This window comes from Giraffa tippelskirchi, chromosome 6 (assembly GCF_054371585.1).
Source record: "Giraffa tippelskirchi isolate mGirTip1 chromosome 6, T2T-mGirTip1v1.2.pri, whole genome shotgun sequence".
Classification (NCBI taxonomy): Eukaryota; Metazoa; Chordata; class Mammalia; order Artiodactyla; family Giraffidae; genus Giraffa; species Giraffa tippelskirchi.
In genome coordinates this window covers 171404708-171425576 of record NC_137280.1, presented here as the reverse complement: position 1 = coordinate 171425576, position 20869 = coordinate 171404708, and the positions used below count along the sequence as shown (strand labels likewise).

Here is a 20869-nt window from a genome sequence, read left to right as displayed (position 1 = left end):
GTCACTGGAGTCAGCTGCTGCTGAAGTGTCTCTGGCAATTCCTCACTACTTTTAACCAAAAATTATTCCTGATCCATTAAATCAGATTTTTTAAAAAGTTCTTTATTAGACTAACCTAAAGTGACAAGGAAAAAAATGGATCAGTTTTTAGAAAGGCCTATTTTACTACTTATATTCAACTTTGTTATGAAATCTATAAAGCTCCAAATTCTAAAAGTAATCTTTATATTTTCTGCCTCTACATTAAAAAAAAAAATATTTGAAAAACTGACAGTTGAAAATCTGGTAGGTTCCCAAGCTTAATAATTAAAGCTGTATTTTCTTTTCTGTTTTACTAAAATATAGTTAGTTTACTTCATTAAAAAAAACATGCTCTGACAAATATACTTACTTCATTTGTAGCCATCTTCCTAGATCTTGGAAGTGGAGACTTCCTGTGTATATGAATTGGCTCTGATACCATAGGCTTAAACAATATCACAGCTCGATCAACCTCATCTTTTTTAGAAGTATGTGGTTCATCATCACTATCAATTTTAAAAGCTCTCCTGCCTTCACTCTATGCAGAAAGAATATAACATAATAAAATTCAGATAAAACAAATCACTCTTTTTAGATGAACAAATTAAACCATCAATTGGTATGATCACTTGAAGTATACATATACAAGTTTATTTATTCAAATGGATTGATAACTGAATGCTTATGAAAATCTAGTATTATTGTTGGTATTGTAAGACAGATGACAGAGTTCCTAACTTCAAGAAATACATATACTCTCTGGATAAATGAAATAATAAAATGACAATTAAAAAGCCATATAAAACAAAGTGCTTAATAAAATATCATCCAATGCCCAAATAAATAAGCAATATTCATAAATGACAGCAAAAAAAAAAAAAATAGAACTCAGTTTTGTTACCAGTAATGTCATCAACTCAAGCACAAACTGAAACAACATCTGGTTATAGAAAATTCAAATTCTATTCCAAATATTTCCAACAAATGTGACGACCGCACTTAAATTAACAACCGTTCGATGACTCACTGGATATTTACTGAGCTACCGTGTGTCAAGACTCAGACGGGTGAGACACTGTCCCAAAAATGAAGAATCTCACAGTGTCGCACAGAAAACAGGTTACATTTAAAGAGGTTATATTAAATAGTCATCTAAACAGAATGGATAGGTTGGGGTATGGTCATACAGTGAAACACATATTTTAAAGTGGTAAGAATAGGCAAACTAAAACTAATTACATCAGCGAACCTCACAAATATACATTAGCTAAAAGAAGCCAAAGGACGTAAAAACCTTCATTAAACTAAGGGGTATAAAAAATAAACTTCTTCAACCCAGGTAAGGGATATCTAAAAACTAGAAAAAATCATCACAGTTAATAATAAATCACTGAAAGATGCCCATCATCACGAAATCTACTCAACAGTTTACTGGACATCTGTCATCATTCAGAGATATGATCATATACATAGAAAATTAAATGACTGGATAAATTACCAGAATGAATAAACAGCATACAGTAAGGTTGCTAGTTTTAAAATCTTTATACAAAAATGAGTTATAATTCAATTGAAAATAGCAAACAAAATAAAATTTAAATGAGTCATTTATGACAACATTAAAAAAGAATTTAGGAATTAACCTGACAAAAGATATTAAAACAATCTTAATTTTATCAAAAAGATATAAAGAATAGCCAATTAAATTCAGAGATATATATACCAAGTCCTAGGACTAGAAGATTCAATTCTGAAGAAGTGTTATGTCTAGAAAAAACTGGAAGAAGTGTTATGTCTCTCAACATGATCTGTAGAGGTTATCTAATTTCAGTAAAAATCCCCAAACATTACTTTCTGCTTTAGTCTGGAAATGAACAAGGATGCTTGCTATCAATACTTCTACTCAGCACTATACTGGTCCTAGCCAGTAGCACTTCACAAGAAACATACTCAAATGGCCAATGAATGTAAGAAAAAGTACTAATCCTTACTGGTTGTGAGGATAATGTAAATTTAAGCCACAATGCCCCAAACAACTCATTAAAAACACTAATCATACCAAGTGCTGATAAAGACATGGCAGTATCCTTGGAAAGCTATTTGACTGTATTTTTAAAAACTGAACATATGCATACCCTATTACCCAGCAATTTTATACATTTATATCCAAAAGAAATGCATACATATGCTCAGAAAAAGACCTGAACAAGAATGTTCATAAAAGCATCCATCTTCAAACCCTGAACTGCAAACAAACCAAATGATCATCACAGTGAAATAGATTAGCAAATTGCACCATATTTATTTAATATAATACATGGCAACAGAAATGAAGAACAGATGAATTTCAAACACATAATGAAAGATGCCAAATCTACTTCCCATCCCTAATAAAGCACCTATTTTGTGAGTTCACTTATATATAAAGTCCAAAAGCAGACAAAATTAATCTATGTGCCAGAAGTCAAGATAGTAGTTATCTTTGGGGAGAAAGCAGGGAGGTTATGATATTGAGGGACACAATTATTTCTTCTCAAATGATATAACTCTATGACCTGGCTAGTTGTTTTACAACTGTGTTTATTTTGTGATATATCATTAAACTACACACTTATGATTTAGGAATGTTTACCAATATGTATCATAGTTTAGTAAAAAAAGTTTAAAGCTGAATACATATTTAACTTTGTAAGGTTATAAGAATTAAAATGCAATAATTAACTCCAAGTGTTTAGTAAAGCATGGACTGTCCTCAAGTAAAACAACAGCCAAAATCAGAAACTACAGTTATCCATTCTAAATAATGATCTTAAAAATCCCCCCAAAAAATCTAAAGAAAGGATAAAATACAAAATTCTAATACACTTAAAAATGTGTATCCATCCAAACCATACCTCAAGAACTTTAAACCACCTTGCTATTTAGTAGTTGAGATAAGAATTACAGTATGTAACAGAAAATTCTTAAAGAAGTCCCATTTAAGTTTAGGACTGTAGCAACTATGCAATGAGAATTTCATCTTCCTTACCTCCCTTGAAGCTGGTCTATATCCATAGCCAGAGGGTAAATTTTTGTCTTCTTCACATCCTTTGGCTCCTGGACTAAAATGTAACTCAACATGAAAGCGTTCCTCAGAGGAAAGATCCTAAAAAATATTATAGAACATCTTCAAAATGAGAAACTTCAAATTACTGATTTACTTCTGGTAACACATGCAAGAATAAACAGAAGAATTGTACAAAAAAGCTCTTAATGTCCCAGATAACCATGATGGTGTGGTCTCTCACCTAGAGTCAGACATCCCAGAGTGTGAAGTCAGGAGGGCCTTAGGAAGCATCACTATGAACAAAGCTAGTGGAGGTGATGGAATTCCATCTGAGCTATCTCAAATCCTAAAAGATGATGCTGTTAAAGTGCTGCACTCATTATGCCAGCAAATTTGGAAAACTCAGTAGTGGCCACACACAATTGGGAAAGGTCAGTTTTCATTCCAATCCCAAAGAAAGACAATGCCAAAGAATGCTCAAACTACCGCACAACTGCACTCATTTCACATGCGAGCAAGATAATGCTCAAAATCCTTCAAGCTAGGCTTCAGCAGTATGTGAACTGAGAACCTGCAGATGTACAAACAGGATTTAAAAAAGGCCAAAGAGATCAAATTGCCAACATACACTGGATCATAGAAAAGGCAAGGGAATTTAAAAAAAAACATCTAATGCTGCTTCATTGACTACACTAAAGTCTTTGATCGTGTGGATCACAACAAACTGTGGAATACTCTTAAAGAGATGGGAATACCAGACCACAACACCTGCCTCCTTAGGAATCTGTATGCAGGACAAGAAGCAAGTTAGAACTGGACATGGAACAATAGACTGGTTTAAAATTAGAAAAGGAGTACATCAAGGCTGTATATTGTCACCCTGTTCATTTAACTTATATGAAGAGTACGTCATATGAAATGCTGGGCTGGATGAATCACAACCTGAAATCAAGATTGCCAGAAAAAAATATCAACAACCTCAGATATGCAGATGGGAGAAACTGAAGAGGAACTAAAGAACCTCTTGATGAAGCTGAAAGAGGAGAGTAAGAAAGCTGTCTTAAAACTCAACGTTCAAAAATCGAAGATCATGGCATCCGGTCCTATCACTTCATGGCAAATAGATGGGGACAAAGTGGAAACAGCGTCACTTCATTTTCTTCTGCTCCAAAATCAATGCATACAGTGACTGCAGCCATGAAATTAAAAAGACGCTTGCTCCTTGGAAGAATAGCTATGATAAACCTAGATGGTGTGTTAAAAAGCAGAGACATCACATTGCCAACAAAGTCTATACGGTCAAAGCTATGGTTTTTCCAGCAGTCATGTATGGATGTGAGAGCTGGACCATAAATAAGGCTGAGCATGGAATAATTGATACTTTCGAACTGTGGTGCTGGAGAGGACTCTTGAGAGTCCCTTGGACAGGAAGGAGATCAAACCAGTTAATCATAAAGGAAATCAACTCTGAACAATCACAGGAAGGACTGCTGCTGAAGCTCCAATACTTTGGCCACCTGATGTGAAGAGCTGACTCATTAGAAAAGATCCTGATGCTGGGAAAGACTGAGGGCGCGAGGAGAAGGGGACGACAGAGGATGAGATGGTTGGATGGCATCACTGACTCAAGGGACATGGGTTTGAGCAAACTCAGGGAGACAGTGGAGGACAGGGAAGCCTGGTGTGCTGCAGTCCATGGGGTCGCAAAGAGTCGGACACACTTAGCGACTGAACAACAGCACATGCAAATCAAGGACTGTTACCTTGTTAGGATCCTCATACAGCATGATAACAATCTGAGTCATGTAGTTGAGTTCATTGACAACATTTAAATAATCCATAGCTCGTTTCCACTGTTCATCCTTTGATTCCTGAACAAAGGTATATAGTAAGCATTTTCTCATATTACTTGAAAATTACTTTATCTTCATTATGACAGTTCGTTTAATCCTGATTGACATCACACAAATGAAATACTTCCACACACAGTCTTTCAAAATAACTTCACTAATTTAAATTTAACAAATCACCTAAGCTTAAATAATTTTAATTCTCTTACCAGTAGTATTAGAAACTCGAGTGGTATTTTTTATTTTTTTTTAGTAACTCATAGAAAGTAAAAATAAAGACTATCTTGAGATATGATACCTATTAATTGAATTTTGAGACTAAGGGGCAGTCGTTAACCTTAAGTTCCAATGTAACTAATATAGTGTCATACTTCATAAACAGAACACTAACTCATGAAAGTAATGACTATAATTAAATATCTCTCATTTTACTGCAGTTTTTTAAACTGTAGATATTTTAAAACAATCAGCAGGAGAAAGCACAGGCAGATTCTTAAAACCATCTCCTTCATTCTTAAAATCACTCCACCATCATTTAGAGAATCAATGGTCTTTAAACATGTAATTAAAGAGCATCGGAACTGAAAGGGACCTTACAGAACATGTACTACAAGCATTCAAAGTAGAAAATTCTATCTCAAAAGGCAAAACTACTCAAAGTTCAAACTCTACAGTCAATAATCAACAGGGTCTACTGAGACCTTATGTACATCAGAGATAATGTCCTTCATCTCATGTCATAAACATTACAAATATATAAAAGCATCCAACAATTTTTTTGTACATAAGAGTTTTGCATATACACTCAGAGTATTTAAGAGTTTCGGCTTTAGTATGGAATGTGTTTTAAGAAAAAATAAAATTTGACATGCAAAAGCCAAAAGTCAAGAACACACGTTGATTTTTTTTTTTTTTAATTCAACACATATTTTCTTTTTAAATTTGGACATGATCTATCTCTGAGGAAGCATTCCAAGTTTTTGGAAAGTAAAGTTAAAGCAATATCATGTAATTTGTGTAATTACATGTATACTTAAGCTTAATTTCAACAAATGGCTATTAACACGTTTAAATGCTCTAGAGCGGTTGCTCCCAACTTAAGCAACACTCCACAGTAAAAACTGCACCTGTGTGTTTGTGTGTGTGTGTTTATGTTTGAGGAGGGGATATGTGCAAAGATGTATATACATTTTCTTTCAAAATTGATACGAAAAACAAATTAGCATAGCATTACTAAATACCACTGCTGCTGCTGCTGCTAAGTCACTTCAGTCGTGTCCGACTCTGTGCGACCCCATAGACGGCAGCCCACCAGGCTCCCCCGTCCCTGGGATTCTCCAGGCAACAACACTGGAGTGGGTTGCCATTTCCTTCTCCAGTGCATGAAAGTGAAAGTGAAGTCGCTCAGTTGTGTCTGACTTCTAGCGACCCCATGGACTGCAGCCTACCAGGCTCCTCTGTCCATGGCATTTTCCAGGCAAGAGTACTGGAGTGGGGTGCCACTGCCTTCTCCGACTAAATACCACTAGATGTGAATTATTGTAGGTGATGAGTTTAAGTTAAATACTGAAAAATTTCAAGATTGAAAAGATCTATTCGATTCTGTGATATGGCATTATTAATAAGAACACCATGTAATATCTAATTCAGTGGTACAGATACAGACTTTGCTAGGTCTGCTGTAATGAAAATATAAAACATTTTGTAGCATATTCCTAAACACAATTAATATGCAAGAATTCATAAAAATCGTTTTGAAACAATTAAGGATCATTAAATAAATATATTCCTTGAAATCTTATTTATATTTCCTCAATAAATCTTTTTAAAAAATCTATTATGGAGAGACAGATTTTACCAAGTTTACATTGAAAAATGAAAAATCTCAACTGGGAAGAGACCATACAAGGTTTTAATTATATTAGCTATAGGCTCTTAGGATAATATGAGTTGGGATAATTAATTATAGTTCAAATAAATTTTTTAAAGTTTTAAAATCAGAAAACAGGACATCATCTTGGTATAGAGCTTAATTTTCACTTTAATTTTTTTAAACCTCAGAAGCCCGGATTTTTATGACAGTGGAGTTGTTCAACTTTTGTTTTAGAAATGTAGCTGAATGCAATATACACTGCTGCCACCACACTCTAGATCACTGTGAGACAGCCTCCTAACTGGTTTCCTCATATCTACTTCTACCTATCCGATGCCTACACAGCAACCAAAGCCATTCAATTCCTTGCTAACATTTCAAGGGCTTCCCAATGCTGGAATGGCTCTCCAATCTTATCTGCTACAGTTTTATCCATCATTCACTTTTATGCTCTAACCATAGGCTTCCTATCCATTCCCATATCCTCCGTTCTTTCTATCTTATAAATAAGTGCAAGGTTAAAGGGTGACCACATAAGAAATGTATCTCCCCCCACCCAAAAAAATTCCATCATTATTAAGGGGTATATAAGCTCTTGCCTTTGCTAATTAAGTCATTTTTTCTCTATTTCTTTTATTAAAGCTCCACTAAACCACATGGGCTTTCCAGGTGGCTCAGTGGTAAACAATCTGTCTGCCAATGCAGGAGATGCAAGAGACGTGGGTTTGATCCCTGTGTCGGGAAGGTGCCCTGGAGCAGGAAATGACAACCCGCTCCAGTATTCTGGCCTAGAAAATCCCATAGGCAGAGGAGCCCGGCAGGCTACAGTCCATGGGTCACAAAGAGTTGGACATGACTGAGCGATTGAGCACACATACTCTGCATATGTAGATGCAGATCTCAAAGGGATGCCACTTTGCTATTCCATTAAGGAATAAAAAAAGAAAAACAAGGGTGAAAGAACAGATGAATTAGAAAATTTGATGGGAAAAGAACACTTACACAGCCTTAGGGTAACTCTGTTAACAACTATTCATCAAGGCCCAATGATAAGAGAGATTAAGAATCAAGAGACATATGCCAAATCTTCATCTACATTTCACTGCCCTTTATTTTAATAAGTACAAAAGAATACAAAGTTGAATTCATTTTCTTTCAAGGATTACTTTTTTATAGATGTGCGTAAATGTATATACCCATATGTATATATATAGAAAAAAAATTTTTAATTCTTATTTTTTGGTAACTTAGAGATGGCTGAAAAGATATTTTTGATATATAATAGAAGTGGCAGTGTATTCTAGATAATCTGTGGTTTGAGTGTACTGAGAAAGGGGTATTACAATTTCTAAATCTGCTTGGTTAGCACTTTCACTGCTAATCTCTAAAACGTCATTTTCCTCACTTTTTGAAATACAGACTTTCTGGGAATCTTATCAACAGCTACTGCCTCAGCCATCATTAATGTGTAGGCTTCCACACCTCTAGCCTTATGTATGAACATGCTACTAGTCATCTCCACTTGATTTATCTTCGCTTATCTCAATATTGTATGTCAAACGTTATGACAGACAGATAATTCGTGTCTTCATTTCATAGGTCTTTGAAATGAGACTGAGTTCTCTTGAGAACTAGCGCCTCAAACTCAAGCTGTCTAAAACTAAACTCATTACTTTCCTTCTAACGCCTGATATTTCCGCAAATGTCACTCATCTCAGTGAATGATGGATAATTTTGTAGATGATCCTATGTTGGTAATATGGGAACCTTCCTTGACTCTCCTTTCTTACTTTCCACACCTGTAAGCACAGGAAGGGCCTCAAGGAGAGCGTTAAGGAAAATTAAGATGCCTCAAAAAGAGTGTTAATGAAAGCCTAAAGGACACTGAGGAGACTGTTGGTGAGGGATCATAGGAAGGTTAAAAAAACCTTATTGGAAACTAAAGGATAAAAAATGCTTGCTACGTAGTTGCATAAAATATAGAAATACTATAGCCTGTACACAGTGGAACTCAATGAGCTACCTACCAGGATTTCCAGAAAAAATTCTGAAAACACCACCAAGATTCTTCTCATTGCCTCTGATAAACATTGAGAAGAGGGAGATAAGCTATAGGAAATGGTTAATTAAAAAGGAGCCAAGCCTTGCAGGAATCAGAAATAAAACTGTTTCTTATTTCCAGCCTCTCCAGAGAGTGAACAATGCTATAATTAAAAAGTGGCTTGTAAGAAGAATGGAAACACAAGAATCTGTCATGAAAACATGGGTATGATGATAAAAACACTTGCTAAGACTTCAGAAAGACTTAAAGCTCACAGATTTTTTCAGACACAATGACTTTCTCAGGATCATATGAGCATGTCTCTCAGATACTCCCTATTAAACAATAAAGACTGCAGAGTACTCTCTCAGCAGCCAAAAAGGGAGTCAAATGTACAAATAGACTTATTCTTAAGAGACCTGTGGGTGTGAATTAATAGAGTAGATTATAAATTATTCTTTTTTTTTTTTAAATTACACCATCTTGGAACTAAAAATAAACAGACCTTTGGATCTCCAAACTTCTTTGGGCAGGAAGCAGGTTAAAAAAACTACTTAGCTGCAAGCATGAGCTACTTTTTACGGAGAAGGAAGGATGACCTAGATGAAGCCATCAAGAATCAAAAGTATAAAGCCATGAACCATTAAAAACAACTTCTAATAGTATGACAGAGCCCTGATTAAGGAATGGGCATTAAGTACCTAGGCACACTTCAAAACTGCCATGGACCAGTGACCATGGGGAAAACCTTTAGTTTTCCCCTTTTGAAAAGGTTGCCTACAGCAGTTATTCTATGCTTCTCAATACTGTATGCCAAATGTATGCCAGACAATTGGTGTCTTCATTTCACAGGTCTCTGCACTGAGACTGAGTTCTCCTGAGCACTCAAGGGGCTCTGCCCAAGGAGTCCCAGCCATATCTGGACGATTTAGATAATGAGATCCTGGAGGTCAAGTTTATGCTATAATAGATAAGCCTGGAGGAACATTGTAGAGATTAGGTGAATTGTGCACGTGGGAGAAATATGGATTGTATGGTAACATACTGTGACAGACCCTGTTTTTCAAATATGGCCACCAAAATATATCCAATCCCAAGGACTCATCTTATAGTGAGTGACAAGTGATATTCCACTCATCTAGTACTATGGGTCTGTTTCCCCTCCCTTGAACCTGGATGGACCTCTGTGACCACTTCAACCAAAAGTGCTCAGTAAAAGTGAAAGGACATAACCTCGTAAGTTAGATCATAAAACTTTGTGCTTGCTCTTTTTTCTCTTTGTGCACTTCTGGAACTCAGCTGCTATCTTCTGAGGAATATGCTGTATTCTGAGGTCACATGAAGAGGCCATGGTAGGTATTCTGGTCAATAACCCCAGCCGAGGCCCCACCTAACAGTCAGCACATCAAGAATTAGATATGAAAAGAAAGCTGTGAGGTGATTTGAGCTCCAGTTACTGATGCAGTCTCATGAGAGACACAATGCAAAACTGCCTAAATGACCCAAGTCAAGCATTTAAACCATGACAGAGAAAAAAAAAATGCCTGTATTTGTTTTAAGCCAGTAAGCTTTGGTATTGATTCATTATGTTACAGTAAGTAAGAGTCACAACTGTCCAAACATCAAATCCTGTCGATTCTAATCCCTAAATAACGCAAATTCATCAGCTTCTCTTCATCCTGTTACCAGCGTGTAGATCACTTGCAATATTTTGTATTATTGTTGGCTTAAAGGGATTTTCTCCAGAAGGAAGAAAACATGTCATTATCTCTAACATCTAGCACAGTGCTTGGTAAAGAGTAGACTCCTGACAAATGATGGCAAATAATGAATTATTAAAAATTCTACAATAAAAAATGATATCAGTGATTTGATTACAAATTCAGTAACACATATTTGTTCAGCAGATTAATATAACTTATTCTACTTACATCGCATAAGGCACCATAGCGAAGAATAGACAGTAAAGAATGTACGTGACTTTCACTGGTGAAATATAATCTGGTACGGACATGACGTTCAGGTGAGAGAACACCTCTGGAATACCTAAAAGTCAGAAGCAGACAGTGTTAAAACATAACCACACAGTTAAGACTTACTAAGTACTGAAATTATTTTGTATAAAATGGAATTTAATCTTTTTAGAAGTAAAAGAACATAGTAAGTGACTCTATCACTCTTTCAATCACAATTGAGGTGTTCTTAGTAGACATTTCTCTAACATGAAGATAACTGAAACTAACTGAGACCACTGAGATTAGTCAAAGGAGTTAATATTAGTCAAGTTCACTGTAAGAAGGTCGTTTAAGCACCTTTATTAACAATGAAAGAGATCACGGCACTAAAGGAGCTCACAGATGTTAATGCTGCTGAATGAGGATGGTCACTGATGATCGCATGTGAATGGTAACACACCTCCCCTTTCCCTGTGTCCCTCAGTTTTTCCCTCCAGTTTGGAGCCAGAAAGAATACTGGTTGAAAAGTTCACTATTAGGAACATCTAGGTAATCTGTATTTCCACAGTGTACCAAGTGATACACTCCTGCCTTAGTCATAGGAACAACAAAAATTTAGATTTCAAGTATGCAAAAACAGATGCCTATAGACTTAAATACCAGTACAGTCTCTTACACAGGATGGAGTTTATTTACAGTGTCATCATCTTGTGTCCTTTGAAGATCTGAGCGAATTTTTCTAACTAGAGGAGTACAGTAGCCTTTGGCAATCTCCAGTTTTTCAGCTTTAGTTATACCATATTCCTGAGCAGAAAATACACACTATTAGAAAAAGGGTATAATAATAAAGAACGCTAATAAAGGTATTACTAAATTTAAGAATTTTAGTGAGTGACAAATATTTTTATTAAGCCTTTTTTGAACATTATACAATTCCTAGTTTACATTTCTACAACTTCAAGTATATTAGTCCCCAAACTATTAAGTGTAATTAGAAGAATATTTTTTGGTGGAACTGAAAAAACAAGAAATTTCTAAAGAGGAGAGGATGAATGATGAATGCGACTTTTGTAAGTATTCAACTCGATAAGGCTTTAAATGTAGAAACAGCCCTAAAAGAAAGATGGATTAAGTGCACGACTAGTAAAGCACAGAACAAACAGTCAATAAACATAAAGAAACACAAACTGAAACCATGAAATTTTTGTCTATTTGAATGTCAAAGATTAAAAAGGTTAGCAAATTATTTTAGTCTTTGGCCAATACAAAGTTTTAACGAGTGGTGAGCTAAATATGCCATGAAATTATCAAATTTAATGAGCTATATAGCCATTATAAGTTAATTAAATTTATGAGAAATTATAATCGAAAGTGTTAAGATAACAGTAATTATAATAGTAATAAAAATTACAGTTCACAGGGATAGATGAGAAAATGATCTGACATGAAAAAATTTTTTTGCATTAAACACTGCTTTAATTAGGAAATTGCTATAATAAAACAAGTAACACTATACATTATTTTTCCAATGAGCTTTGGTTTGAGAAAATGAACAGAACTAGATCTTTAAGCTTTGAGTCATGGCAAAGCTGGTAGTTATCTGAAATCTGGGAGATGCATTAGCAAAACCACACACAGCCCACCCTTCACCAAAATCCTGGAGAAAAGCATTTCATGAATTTGGGGGAGTAAGACTGAACACTGGCTAGCATAGGACTTGTTGAAGCTCAGGGAATGACAAGAAACACTGGTACTGGTGGCAGGTGAGAAATAAACGGTGTTGGGCTAACCAACTGCATATTTTATTAATGGATTTAAATTAAAAAAGTGAAATGCTTCATTGCGTTTTCTCAGAAACTAATCAAAAGATTGCAGTCCTACACAACTTGGAGACACAAAGTGGATGCTGAGCAACTAGAGGTCACTACAGGTGTGGAAGTTTAGAAAGTCAGTCCTTGGAGTGAATGGCACCGTGGCTCTGGCAGCAGATACGAAGGAATGATGCTCTGGAGAGGAGGTAGGGGGACGCTCTGCGGTCGGCCGGGGGACAGGTGAGGGTTCCACCTGGAGGTGGGATCTTTAATTCTATGGTCCATCTTCCACTGCTCATGCCTCTGTCTTCATAAATGGTAACCGGACCATAAAGAAAGCCGAGTGCCCAAGAACTGATGCTCTTGAGCTGTGGTGTTGGAGGAGACTCTGGAGAGTCCCTTGGACTGCAAGGAGATCCAACCAGCCCATCCTAAAGGAGATCAGTCATGAACATTCATTGGAAGGACTGATGCTGAAGCTCCAATACTTTGGCCATCTGATGGGAAGAACTGACTCATTAGAAAGACCCTGAGGCTGGGAAAGACTGAAGGCAGGAGGAGAAGGGAACGATGGAGGATGAGATGCTTGGATGGCATCACCAACTTGATGGATATGAGTTTGGGTAAGCTCTGGGAGTTGGTGATGGAAAGGGAGGCCTGGTGTGCTGCAGTACATGGGGTCACAAAGAGCTGGACACAACTGAGCCACTGAACTGAAGAGAAAAATCTGTGATGAGTGTACAAATAGGAAGAGAAGGTTTAAGAGGAAGAAGGCAGAAATGGGGTGAAGGCAGAGGGAAGAAGGGACAGAGAAAGAAGGAAGAGTAGAGATAAGGAGGAAGACACAGGCACACACTCTCTCCCCAAGACTTTTCTGGGACACCTGTATTTAAAGGTTACATCAGGTACTTCCCAGATGGCAAAAAACTAATGTGGACAGAGAATCTCAAAGCTGCCTAACAAAAAAAGGATGATTGATTACATATGGAAGATGTATGAAAATGGAACCTCTTGGGTCATTTACCTTTAAACACAAAGGCTTGGTTGGTTTGGTAATCTCACCAACATAAAGAAACTGGGCATGAAAAATATGAAATGTGTATGTAACTGCATATGTATGTGTAAACAAAAGGAAAATTCTGAAATTTAAAATCATCAAAGGAAATTTTTCTGTCATTATTGAGCAAGGTACAAGTAAACAGTCACTCTCATACACTGAGGGTCTGGAAGAAAGCTGATAAAAGAGATCTGGAGCTACAGAAATAGTCTTGATTTGCATGTAAAGGCATACATATAAGCAAAGTGTAAGAAATTAAAGGAATTCATATTTCCAAATGTGTGAAATTGGTTAAATAGTATTATTTCATCAGCTATTAGGAATAATGAAGTATATTTAGCTTTATTGATTTGGAAAAAACTTCTTGAGGCCAAGAAAAAAAAAAAAATCAGGTTGTAAAACAGTACGCTCTCCTGGTTCCATTTTTGCAAGGAACATATTTGTTATATATATGAATTAAAACAAAAATGTCCATGAATTTAAGGGAAAAGGCCTTTCAGAATTTTCTGTAACTGTGAAATGTTTTTGTCTAATTGGTAACGCCATATTGATTTTTTTTGGCCATATATTTTCTAATTTTACAACAAAGATATATTATTTTCATAGTAAAGACTTCTTTCCCTTCAAAACAGTGACATATATTGTACAGCTGAAAAAGCAAGTTGCCACAACCAGTTAGGACCAAATAATTAACTGTTAGATGCCAAGTTCTCTTATAATATTTCTGCCATAAAAAGAACTGACTAAAATAACAGCTGAAGATATTTGAGAGTTTATTATGTGACACATTTAATAAGTATCATTGGAATTTATATTGCAAATACTATTATAAAGAACTCTCTGCGTTTCATTATCTACAGATAACCAAAGAAATGCTCTTCCAGCTTCAACAAATGTGTGCCATCTCAATTCAGTTCAGTTTAGTTCAGTCGCGATCTCAATTAAAAGAATCTTAATACTAAATATAATCTTTCATTTTTAATTTAATTAAATTTTATTAATTAAAATGAACATATAAAATATTATGAATTCTAGAAACTTTGCAAATGCTAAAGTATTTTAAACATTTCCAAAGGATAATTCACCTATATCAAATATTATTATAATCTTTAAATCTTCCATCATACCATTGAGGCTATTTTTACTATTTAATCTATTGAGGTAATGTTGGTTTATAACATGTTTCATGCATACAGCTTCTGTATAAACTACAGTATGCTCAACGCCAAAAGCTTAGCTTCCACCCATTACCATACAAATGACCCCCTTTACTCAATTCACCTCCTTTCCCTTTTAGTAATTATTACTCTTTACTCTATAAATACGTGTTTCTTTTCTTAGGTTTGTTCACTTATTTAAAAAATTTTAATATTTCACATTTATGTGAAATCATATAGTATCAGTTTTTATCTGAAGGACTTATTTAGTGCAATATCCTCAAGGTCCATCCATGTTGCCACAAATGACAAGATGATACATATCTTTTTTATGGCTGGGTAGTATTCCACTGTATTATATACCCTCCTTCATCCATTCATTCATCAATGGGCAATTTTCATGTCTTGGCTATTGTAAATAATGCCACAATGAACACAGGGTTGTATTATCTATTCAAATTACTCTCTTCATATTTTTTAGATAAATACCCAGAAGTGGAATAGCTAGATCATACACTAACACTATTCTTAAGTTTCTGAGGAACCTCCAAACTGTTTTCCATAGTGGCTGCACCAATTTACATTCCCACCAACAGTGTACCAGGGCTCCCTTTTTTCCACATCCTTTCCAGTACTTGCTACTTCTTATCTTTTTGATAAAATAGCCATTCTAACAGGCCTGAGATGACCTTTCATTCTGTTTTTGATTTGCATTTTCCTAATAATTAGTGATATGAACATCTTTTCATGAGTCTCTTAGCAGTCTGTACGTTTCCTTTGCAAAAATTCTTAGCTCTTTGGCTCACTGTTTAATTGGGTTATTTGATTTTTTTTGTTGAGTTGTAGGAGTTCATATATTTTGATTACCTCCAAATAGAATATATGATTTCCAAATATCTTTTTTCATTTTGTAATGTGTCTTTTCAATATTTAATGTAAGAAGCTTTTTAGTTTGATGTAGTCCCATTTGCTAGTTTTTGTTTTCTTCTTCAGTTGTTGCCCAGTCACTCAGTCGTGTCTGACTCTTTGCAACCCTATGGACTGCAGCACGCCAAGTCTCCCCGTCCTTCACCGTCTCCCGGGGCTTGCTCAAACTCATGTCCGAGTCGGTGATGTCATCCAATCATCTCATCCTCTGTCGTCCCCTTCTCCTCCCGCCGCCTTCAGTCTTTCCCAGCATCAGGGTCTTTTCCAATGAGTCAGCTCTTCGCATCAGGTGGCCAAAGTATTGGAGCTTCAGCTTTAGCATCAGTCCTTCCAATGAATATTCAGGACTGATCTCCTTTAGGATAGACTGGTTGGATCTCCTTGCAGTCTAAGGGACTCTCAAGAGTCTTCTCCAACACCACAGTTCAAAAGCATCAACTCTTCGGTGCTCAGCCTTATTTATGGTCCAACTCTCACATCCATGCATGACTACTGGAAAAACCATAGCTTTTACTAGATAGACCTTTGTCAGTGAAGTAATGTCTTTGCTTTTTAACACACTATCTAGGTTGGTCAGAGCTTTTCTTACAAGGAGCAAGCATCTTTTAATTTCATGGCTGCAGTCATCATCTGCAGTGATTTTTGGAGCGCAAGAAAATAAAGTCTGTCACTGTTTCCATTGTTTCCCCTTCTACTTGCATGAAGTGAAGGGACTGGATGCCATGATCTTAGTTTTCTTAATGTTGAGTTTTAAGCCAGCTTTTTCACTCTTCCCTTGCACGTTCATCAAGAGGCTCTTTGGTTCCTCTTTGCTTTCTGCCATAAGGGTGGTGTCATCTGCATATCTGAGGTTATTGATATTTCTCCCGGCAGTCTTGATCTTTTCTCCAGTAGGTGGCACTATAGCACAAGCATTCGGTTTTTCTTAAGCCACTGGTTGTACCTGAGAAACTTCTGACACTCCACTGCACCTGCTAGGTGTGGTCACCGGGTGTCCTTGTCACGACTGTGCCACCAGGGTCACTGTGCCTTGTTTCTGTGGGTGCTGCCAGTATCTCGGCCTATGCTGCCAGGAAAGGGAGCCCCTCCACTGTGTCCAGGATCTCCTAGGTCTCAGGCTTCACCACTACAAGGGGACAAATAAGGTGGGGGAGTGGAGCCAAGGTCACAGGTACCCCTGTCATGTCTAGGGCTGCCAGTGTTCATGGGCACTGCCACTGCGAGCATGGTGAGAGCTGCAGCTCTCACCTCTGGAGTGGGAGGACCTCCATGGCTGGAAGGATGGGGTTGCAGGCTCCACGACTGCTAATGCCCAGTTCCTTGTGGCCATGCGTGCCGCTGCAGCTGAGACGCTGGAGCTGTGTGTGCTCCCGCTCCTAAAGCTACTGCATTCTCTGAGGCTGAAGGCTCAGCCAACTAGGACCCGGGGTTTGGAAACACAGGCACGTCCTGTTTCCTAGCCCAGCTACTTTCAGGTATAAGATGGGCAGAATTTTGTGGTGCCCTGGTGTGTTAAGCAGAGGCACCTTTGTTGAATTGTATATATTTTACTGGTTGTAGATTGAAGGGGATAGACAAAGGGAGCATGTTACATGGCCATGATGCTTGATATCACATCCCATTGTGACTATTTTTAAAGTAGCTTTTTTTTTTGGCTATGCCACACAGCTTGCAGGATCTTAGTTCCTGAACCAGGGATTGAACCCAGGCCCTCAGCAGTGAAAGTGCCGAGTCCTAACCACTGGATTGCCAGGGTATTTCCAATTTTTAAGTATTATTTTTAGAGGACTGAGGCTGAAAAGTTGATTTTATCACAGCAAAAATACATACCATAATCACAACTATTAACTGCTAAAGTAACTAAAAGTAATAAATCATGTTTATCATATTTAAGAAAAGACCCTGATGCTGGGAAAGACTGAAGGCAAAAGGAGAAGAGGGTGGCAGAGGATGAGATGGTTAGATAGCATCAGTGACTTAATGGACATGAATATGAGCAAACTCTGGGAGGTAGTGAAGAACAGGGAAGCCTGGCATGCTGCAGTCCATAGGGTTGCAAAGAGTCAGACATGACTTAGCAACTGAGCAACAACAATGTGATTAGAATTACATAATTCGCAAAGCATAGTTATAACAATTAACACAATGTAAGAGTGAAAACAGATTTTTTTTGAGGCATAGCAGAATACCTATACATTTTTGCTTGCAAAGATACTGATACTCTCAATCTAGGTTAGCCAAACTAATACATTATTTGACTGAGTCATCAAGTCTCTAAGCTTGAAATATCTTTGTCAAGTAAACATGCAAATTTCTCATTTTTTTCATTACAAACTACAGCTTCATTATAATTAAATGTTTACAACTTTAGTTATTCAGTGATTGAAAAGGTCTATCTCTTGTCTATGATTTTAGATTTATGAAGACTTTAGTAACAAAATTTAAGTAACTGAATTCAAATGTCCATTAAAAAAGAGGAAATCCCAAGTTTCTGTCACAATAAGTAATGTCAAACCAAAAAGTTAGGAAGGTAAATATCTCAAATTTTTCCTAACCATTTCTTATCTTTAGTGTTTCTTTTTATTACAAAGTTTTAAAAATTCATTATAAATATTTAAATTACAAGGACATGGTGAAAATTTTCTTCATCTGTGTAAGTAATGTACCTAAAACACATACACCATGTAAGTAGGAAAAATCATCTAAAACTCATTAATATGTAAGTTTTCTTTTGAGCCCAAGTCTTAGAAACAAACTTTCCATTCCCAATTCTAGAATTCTTAGTATACATAATTGAGAAAGAAGAGGCCTGAGATTAAATAAGCCATGTACAAGACACGATTATGCTAATAAATCATTAGTGTATCTATTTAGCCACCAAGTAGGTGAGACATTAAGATATACTGAAAGCCTACCCTGACAAATGCATACAGCTACAGTAAATATGTTAGAGGGTTACATATTTACAGCTTATCTGTTAAAAGTATACTTTAAAATAATCTTCATTGTAAGAGTAAGTACAACTAAGATGCACTGAGGCTGGAATAATGTAAAAGCAATTCAATACAACGAAAAAAAATCAGTCTTATATATGCTTCCAATGCAAACTAATTACATGCTTATCATAATTAAGAGTAACCATTCTCAAATTTTTTAGTAAGTAAAATTTGAATAAATTCTCTTGAATTTCATAACAAAGATAGATTCTGATTTAGTAACTTTACTGAGAGATATAATCAAATCAGTGTTAGTTCTATAATCTTCTATGTATACTATGTAGCTAAAATCGAGTTCTGCAGAATTTAGTGTGTTCATTTTGATATTAATCTTAAAATGTTATAAAAATACGACTATTGTGTAAAATAAAATTTGTTTTGCAGAATAAAACTTTTATTTAACAAATGAAAGATGCTGTCAGAGAGTAAATTCTTGTTTTCTAAGTCTGTGTTTCTTAAAATGAGTCCCAAAGGCATACTCTTGAAGTATGAGATATTTTTACCTTCTTTTGAAATGAATTTATTTTCAAATCACTGATTTATACAATATATTTATAATTATCTACATTATATATACTGACCAAAAAGAAAAAAAGTTGCTCTTTCATGCTGAAAGGATAAGCTAAACTTTAACAGGCACACACATACTTAGAGGTAAGTTGTGAAGTCTGAATTCCCCATTTTTCAAAGTCTCTATAGCTTTTCATGGACATTCTGTGAATACTAGGAAAGGGAAACTATGGATTTACAGTACTATGTTAGTTTCAATTGTACAGCAAAGTGATGCAGTCTTATATATATATATATGTATATTTTCAATTATTTTCCACTATAGGTTATTACAAGACACTGAATACAGTATCCTGTGCTATACAGTAAATTTGTATTACTTATCTGTTTTATGCATAGTTGTTTCTATTCCATACTTTTTATTTATTCCTTCCCCTCTCTCCTTCCTTTTTGGTAACTAAGTTTTTTTTCTATGTATATGAGTCTGCTTACACTTTTTAATATTGATTCATTAGTATTATTTTTTAGATTCCACATGCAAGTGATATAACATTTGTCTTTCTCTGACTTAATTTACTTGGTACACTGTTCTCTAGGTCCATCCATGTTGCTGCAAACAGCAATATTTTATTTTTATGGCTGAGTAATATTTCACATGTTTGTATACATGTACACACCATATCTTAAACCAATCATATGTTGATGGGCACTTCAGTTGTTTCTATGCCTTGGCTATTATAATAAATAGCACTCCTATGAACATTGGGATGCATGCATCTTTTCAAAATAAGAGTTTTTATCTTTCCTGGGTCTATGGCAGGGAAAGGGATTGCCGGATCATAGAGGAGCTCTAGTTTAAGTTATTAAAGAGCCTCCCTATTGTTTTCTGTATTTGAGTATCTTTAAGTGAGGCTTTTATTAAAATATACAATTCTTACACTTTTCATGTACAGTAACTCCTGAACAACGTGGAGGTTAGGACTGCCAACTCTCCATGCCACTGAAAATTCAAGTGTAACTTATTTGTGGCTCTGCATCTACAGCAGATGCAATTAATCATGGATCTGTGGATCGTGAAGTACTGTAGTATTTACTACTGAAAAAAATCCACATGTAAGTGGATGCACTACAGTTCAAACCCAAGTTGTTCAAGAATCAATTGTATTTCATTTTTCCTGTTTTTTTAACTTCAGTTTCCAGTTGTAAATGTGTGATTTACTCCAATCTCCATTTCACAATAGCCAAATAATCTTTGAGTAATGAAGGTGAAAAAAGATCTCCAAAGGGCATCTGTAACTATTTCCTTCTAACACATCTCTTATCTCAACTTGTTTTGTCACTTGACTTTTTATTATCAATCTGATTCTGTTTAATTAATTTCAGTTATCTGAGTTTTAGTATACCCTTATTTTTACTCTTCTATAATGAAAAGACCCCTTTACCACACCATACAAATAACTATTTACATCTTGACCTCTAAATATTATTTTCAAAATACTTTCACATAAAGTTAAAAAAAAAAAAAAAACTTCCAAAATTAATATAGAGACACAACTACCCTTTTCTCCCACTCTGCAAGCATTCCCATAGCACAGCGCTGGCAGATGCACAATAAATGTTCAATA

General features: G+C 35.8%; 1 protein-coding gene and 1 long non-coding RNA gene across 31 annotated transcripts in view; both read right to left on the bottom strand.

The window, feature by feature from the left end:
* The window catches only part of PPIP5K2 (diphosphoinositol pentakisphosphate kinase 2), a 78190-nt gene that overhangs the window by 16671 nt on the left and 40650 nt on the right, over positions 1-20869 (bottom strand). For 29 of the 30 annotated variants that reach the window (XR_014057482.1, XR_014057483.1, XR_014057484.1 and 26 more), the window contains 5 exons: positions 11463-11590; positions 10763-10877; positions 4831-4938; positions 3050-3166; positions 392-559 (listed from right to left, as the gene is read on the bottom strand). Coding sequence is in view for 27 of the 30 variants with exons in the window: in XM_081503656.1 (XP_081359782.1) it covers positions 392-559; positions 3050-3166; positions 4831-4938; positions 10763-10877; positions 11463-11590 (636 nt within the window). In the remaining 3 variants the exon portion in view is untranslated. Of the gene's footprint in view, positions 1-391; positions 560-3049; positions 3167-4830; positions 4939-5417; positions 5469-10762; positions 10878-11462; positions 11591-20869 lie in introns of all 30 variants that reach the window. The other variant, XM_081503629.1, reaches the window with a different exon arrangement.
* Positions 15741-20309, bottom strand: LOC145511085 (uncharacterized). Its single transcript, XR_014057487.1, has 2 exons — positions 17821-20309; positions 15741-15845 (listed from the first exon to the last, which is right to left on the bottom strand). It is a non-coding gene; the product is annotated as an uncharacterized LOC145511085 (long non-coding RNA).